Source organism: Morone saxatilis, unplaced genomic scaffold (assembly GCF_004916995.1).
Source record: "Morone saxatilis isolate NCDOM2014 unplaced genomic scaffold, NCSU_SB_2.0 Contig0, whole genome shotgun sequence".
In the NCBI taxonomy this organism is placed as follows: domain Eukaryota; kingdom Metazoa; phylum Chordata; class Actinopteri; family Moronidae; genus Morone; species Morone saxatilis.
The window spans coordinates 9848971-9855630 of NW_023339650.1; the positions used below are offsets into that span (position 1 = coordinate 9848971).

Here is a 6660-nt window from a genome sequence, read left to right on the forward strand (position 1 = left end):
TTTATTAAAACAAAATAAATATCCACATGTTTGAGAGTTTGTAAAACATAGTTACCATCCAAACAGATAAATTAAAATAGTTGGATATAAATAATGGATTAACAGTTGAAATAGTTAGTTTAAAATAATGGATAGTGGTGGACAGTTGGAATAGTTAACTTAAAGTAATGGATGAATGGTTGGATTTATTAGCTAAAAGTAATGAATAAGCAGTTGGAGTAGGTAGCTTACAGGTCCAGAGTGTAGGATTTAGTGACATTATTGATTGATTTAGCTGCAGATTGCAACCAACTGAATAAGATCTCCCTTTCCTAGTGCTTGGGGGAAACTAGGGTGGCTTTAAAACTTGCAAAAAATGCCCGATCTAGAGCAAGTGTTTGGTTTGTCCATTCTGGGCTACTGTAGAAACATGGCAGTGCAACGGAAGATGGAAGTGGGTCCATAGAGGAGGACCCACTCCCTCTGTAGATCAAAATGGCTTTTTATATTAAGTATCCACTTAATAATGAATAGAGTCCAATAACATGTTTAAAATCCATTCAAAAGAGCATGTTTAAAACACAATAGGTGATGTTGATGAAGGGGGTGGGGTTTGGAAACACTAGCATTGATCATAATTAAGCACATTTCCAAGTCATGTCCGTATTTGTAATTGGCGACATCTAATGTCTGTGTATCCTCATTACTTTGATCAGCTGTTATTTAACTAGATTTTTCTAAAGGGGGTTTGTGTGAATCATCATTTGTAGGAGTATTGTTTTCTGTTCTTGAGACTGTGTCTTCCCTTGTAATGCTTGTGCCTTTCTGTTTTCCCCTTGCTTCTGTTTTTCACTTCATCTTCCTGCTTGTCACTGTCTATATGCCTGTAAACTCTCACCCACTGTCGTTTCCCTATATCTCTATACATGTCCTCTTCCATCTCAAACTCTCTGTGGTACCATCTCTATAGCTCCTTTCTTAGGCACCCAGGAAAGCTGCATTTTGTCTTCAATGTAGTAGAGTTCCCAGCATGCTCTGGGCGGCCTGCGGGGAGGCGAGGCTTGTGTACCGGTTGGCTGTTTGACCTCATCAATCCTGTCCTGGTTTTCCCAGGGAAGGCTGAATCCTCCGGCAGCCCGGCTCTGCCAAAGGTAATGAGTACACTGGAAAATGGAGAGCTGAAACTAGATTGTGCAAATTTGTGAACTCTTGGTCTTGGCTGATGTATTTCTTGGTCCGGGCTGATAAGGGCTCATATTTGCGAGTACCAGTGTTCAGGTGCTGTAATAGTTGCAACCCCCGACTCATGCAGTAGAAAGAAAAAAAATACACGTACCCCTCGTGGCTAGGTTGAAATGTTGCTGCACCTTACATTGCCATCCCTCTTCTTTGCCTTTGTCTAAGTTTTGTCTCGATAAAAATGCCAGTAGAGCTGGGATGCCCATTCTCCTTCAAATATTACAGCTCAAGAGGTTCTTGACTATAATAGGAGGCAAGTGTGGAGCAGAATATCAGAAACTGTGCAGTGTCTCCATGAAACTGCAGACCTTAAGGCATTAGGGAGTCTACTTGTTTCTATTACATGTTTTAGGCTTCTCTAGAAACTCGATTTTTAATGTACAAGACTAAAAAAAGAACAAGCTTTGGGCCCTTTGTGTGTGGTTAATTAAAGAATTAATTTAAATTAAAGCAAGAAAATCCTCTCTACCACAGACTCTATGGATTCCTGTTGGAGCTCTTGAGTTTCCCTATTAGTATGTCTTAGAATATTAAGTAGATCAATTAATAGATTGGTGGTCCCACAGTGGCTTCTCAGCATTGTTCTAATTACTCTCATTATTTTGAAATGCTTGCTAATGGCCTCTGACCCTAGATCCATGTGAGTTTGAGACCCAACTGCTTCTTTCGGCCTCCGTCTGACCTGTCGGTGCCCTTCATAATGGTTGGACCGGGTACAGGAGTTGCTCCCTTCATTGGTTTCCTCCAGCAAAGGTATGGTACATTTCATGATATTATCTTGCCCCATAGTAAGTGACATTTTTATCAAGTAATAGAGCTGGAGTGTATATTCAGATCCCCTGTTCTGCAAACGTCAAGCTCATGTGGTAATGTACTTGATCCTGCAATGGTATACATGTTACAAGATATTCTCCTGAAGTAGGTCACGTAAATGTTCATGTCAACCATCAGAAACATGCAGGTTATATTCTGATTGTTGCACTGTGTGACACCGATTATTGCAGCAAAAAAATTCTGCACCCAGTAATGAATATTCACAATGGTGAAGTGATGTTAAGTGCACATCATCTATGCATATTTTCAAGTAATCTGCAAAGACAATTAAATGAGACCCCGCTCAAAGCCGTTAAAAGTAAAGTTGACGTCATGTACATCTCATAAGGCATAATAAATCTAATGGCGAGGGCTGTGATCACGTCAGGGATTATTTCAGATGCTCTGCTTGTCTCAACAGGAATAAATTAGGCACTCTCTCCGATGCGCAGGTTTATGACTGGGGCCTGTAATGAAGAGCCAGCAGTCATAGCAGCACATGCGGCGTTATTGATTTGAAAGTAAAACGTCCAGTAGGTGGAGGCCACGTTGTTGGAGTAAATCACTGCTTGTAATTGCGGAAGAGGTGGTGTGAGGATATTGACTGTTAGCTGAGTATGTCGTAGCTCTCTCCAGCTTGTTAAAGCGTTGCTGTAAGTCCAAATGCTTGAAGAGCGCTATCATTTGGTAGAAAACGTGGCCGTTTGTTTAATTTTCTGAGGTTCTGAATTGACAGTTCAATCAAGATTGCAAGATGATGACCTGTCAGAAGGATTTAATGTGACTGAAGCTTCTGTATCCAGGCTACTGCCTGTGTGTCGAACCAGGTCCATAGCTCACCATGACTTTAAGAAGGCGAAGTAAGCCTTTTTAGTCAGACTGACATGTCTAACTCTTGGGTGGCTTTGTATAAATGAGGTTTTGCCCCAGTCAACTCCAATTGTCTCTAAATCCCTTGGACGTCTGCACCGTTAAGGCGGGTGGCGTCACTGGGTGATTGCTCAGAGAGGTGACACGGCACCGGCTGAAGTGATAGCGTTGATGGATTGTCTGCAGAAGATTTGGGGGGAGGATGAGTGGTCATCTGGGGTGAGAGGTGTATACGCCTTTGGGATGCAGGAGCACTGAAGATAGCGCACATTTTTCCAACTGACCTGGTTATACCACTCCTTTTCTTAATGATCAAGGTTAAGCCAGAGGGACGGTACCCTGGTGGAAGGCAGTGATATGAACACATCAGTCTCACTTTGATCCTTACAGCAGTATGCAAACATTGCTCTCTGAAATCTAAGATACTCAAAATATACATTTGAGTATTTTATTTAATGATCTGTCCTTGCAGACCTGCTTGTTAGTGCAAGCAAAACAGTCAGACCTTGATTGATTTTGGAAGACTTTGTTTCATAATACAACCACAACCCCTCAACAGATGCATCCTGCGAGTTCAATGTTGGATCTTTTTTAATTTCTTTTTATACATTTCAAATGTATTCTTTTGTTTTTCTTTCAAGAGACCCTTCACTGTTAGAGCATAAACTCATGTGAACCAATTCATCAGCCTGACTGTCTCCTCAGTCCATTCTCCCTCTCTGTGTCTCTCATCCTCTCCCCTGCCAGCTGCGTATTGTGCTGGAGGATTGTAAAAACCTGTCATGGTGCGCAGCATTATACAGAATCTAACTTGAGATTCCAAACAAAGCCTCGGTGGCTGACGCTGCACTCTGATAGGAGATAACAATCACCAGTTTGTCAACGGGACATCGTATCTGCCTCGAGGCCCAAGAAAGGTCCTGTTAGCAACAAAACAACATGGGGACATTTCGATCTTCCTACCTCTCTCCCCCCTTCCACTCCCACTGTTAATCGATGGCTGTTTTCAAAAGTACTTTGTATGAGTTTGTAGTGCTGGTAAGAAGTGGAAGAAGTCTCTAAAGGTCAGAGGCTCACTTGGTGGTACCAGGAGATTTTAATAAGGCCCTCCAGTAGTGGTATTGATTGCTGTGGTTTGCGTGGAAGGATTTTATGGAGAATGTGATTTCCACTGTCTCTCTATGTAGCTGGGAGCAGTGACAGTTAGACAAATATTGTATTTTAACTGAGTGGTTAGCCTTAATCTCCTTAACAGCTCTAACAAGCTTTTCTTTTGGAAAAAATCAGTCTGCTCAGTTTAATATTTAGGTTTGCCAGCAGGCATTCAATATGACAACCTTTATTAAGGTTTGTGCGTTTGTGTGAACAAATATTGAGCTTCTGTTTATCAGTCTAACCAGACAGCTGATTGCAATTAGGCTACGGCATCTTGCAACTCAGCATTGTACTGTATTATAAAAACATTCTAAATTCAGCACGTTGAATGTATATGGGTGTAATTTTGCTATGTAATTCCAGTGATTAAGCCTCAAGCTGTTGTTGTGTTTAGGCTTTTTTTTTTTGTTCTTGTTGTATTTTTTGCCTAAAAAGCCACTCAGCACCTCTCGCGCTGAACTGCAAGAGAAAAACGGATGAAACATATGAGATAATTGGGATGTTTACCAAGTCTTCACCTCAGCTTTCCGTGCAGTTTCCCCCTCCTGCTGATCATCTGAATGGCGCTGAAAGGCAACCGCTTCTGATTTCGACCCCAAATGGAGTGCTCTGTAGCTGCTGCCTTCCCCCTGGGATTGTGTTGCAGGCTGTTATAGTGTGGGTATGTGATGTGATGTGATTTGTATTCAGAGAGAGGCGCCGGTGTGGTCTACTCAGAATGGAATCCAGGTTTTTCATATTGGTATTGATCCCTTTAGGGCAGGCGGCGAGAGGAGAGAGACGAGCCCACTAAAATGAGTTTACTTGAGGCTGTTTGCAGATCAGAAGAATCTCGTCCAGGATGCTAATGGATGGGATCTGAGTGTTCAGATCAAGTCATCCAGACAGCTCTGTTACTGAGCCCCATTCACAGACGTAAAGTTCAAACAAACTTCTTCTCCAAAGCTTTTTTATTAACTGGTCAACTTCTCATCTAATTAATGAGGACTAAGCTTTGTTTTAGTATTCACAGTAAGGCTTGCATTAATATATTTTTTATTAAGGCTAATTAGTGTATAGCTGCAACTAAAGTTTGATTAATCTGTTTAAAAAAATATAATAAATATGTTAATCCTTTAGTCTATAAAATGTCAGAAAACAGAGGACGTTTTTTTTTTTATAAACAAAAGCGACCTCTTCACATTGCTTGTTTTGTCCAAGCAACAAAAGATATTGAATTTACAATAACATAAAACAAAACAAACAAAAAAAGGGCATATTGCTCGATAAACCACTTCGACCAGCGGTTCTCAAACTTTTTGCTCCCTTTAGAAGCAGATGAAACAAATGCTCGGTCATGCCCTCCATGCTCCTCTAAACTATTTAAAATTTGTATCAGTCATTAGCAACTTTGGGGGAAATACCAACAAAGTGTAGCTTTCTGTAAAACAAAAAAGTTTCTCCTGTTACATCCTGACTTTAGTTTTGACTTCCATATTTGCTTCCAAAATCTTTCTAAATTGAATTTTGTTTTATTTTTTATTCTTTTTATGAGGGAAAATTTCTCTGTACTTACCTTTTAAATCTGATACACACTGACCACTCTGGTTTCATCAAAAGTTGATCATTATCTGATAACACAAGGAAATTATTGAATATTATTCAATATGCAAAAAAGGTCCTGATTTAATTGAATTGCCCTTTATGATATCAGCACCCTTTGGTTGTCCCTCTGTGAGCCGTAAACCGGACGATGATATTTCCTGGAATGATATATGGAAGGCAGACAAACGAAAGCAATTTTAAAATATTTAACAGATTTTATTACACCCTGTCACAGCTACACAAAATGGGCATAAGGGATGACAGTAAGTGTATAAAACGTGGTTCTGCTGAAGGAACTGTGCTCCATCTGTTGTGGGACTGCAATGAAATCAAAGATCTTTGGTTTGGCATAACAAAGCGAGCGATGAGCCACACTAATTTAGCCATTCCACTCAAACCACAATCATGTATACTGGGACATTTGCATAACTTCAGCAGAGTATCTTCAAAGAATAAAACAATCTTTCTTTTGTTACGTGTGGTCACAAAGAAGGTAATCATGAATAACTAGAATGCTTTAACTCAGAAAGAAGGGATCACTGAAGCAATGGAACTGATTAGGTTGGAAAAGGTAGTTTTTAGATGGCAAAATAATGAGACGGAATACGCTGAAATGGGCGCCAGTGGAAATGTAGTTATTGTCACTATAAAAAGAGAGAGAAAAAAGACCACCATTTTTATTTCATTTCTTTTTATTTCTGACTAACCTAATAATTGTCTTCCTTTGCTGTCAGTGCTGCTTTACAGTATTAAGATTGCATCTTACCTGTGCTGTAAGATGCAATTACAGTGAAGATTGACGGATAGTTATAATGTCCATGACTGCATGCTGTATTTTGTGTTATTAAAAAAAAAAGATTTATTCAAAGCAGGGCATTTTTATATCTTTTGAAACATGTCTGGAGGGGTCTCGTTTTTTAAAAATAGTTGGTGATTAATTTTCCACCGCTCAAACTAATCCGCATATCATTTTAGTAGTAAATTAGTATATTAACACTTTTTTAATATATATATATATAT

At 39.7% G+C, this 6660-nt stretch overlaps 1 protein-coding gene across 3 annotated transcripts in view; it reads left to right on the top strand.

Annotated features, from left to right (window-relative positions):
* The window catches only part of mtrr (5-methyltetrahydrofolate-homocysteine methyltransferase reductase), an 18237-nt gene extending 11623 nt beyond the window's left edge, over positions 1–6614 (top strand). For 2 of the 3 annotated variants that reach the window (XM_035654998.1, XM_035655013.1), the window contains exons 11-12: positions 950–1130; positions 1853–6614. In XM_035654998.1, the coding sequence (XP_035510891.1) occupies positions 950–1130; positions 1853–2014 (343 nt within the window). In that variant the 3' untranslated portion in view covers positions 2015–6614. The remainder of the gene's footprint in view (positions 1–949; positions 1131–1852) is intronic. The other variant, XM_035655005.1, reaches the window with a different exon arrangement.
* The last annotated feature ends 46 nt before the right edge of the window (positions 6615–6660 follow it).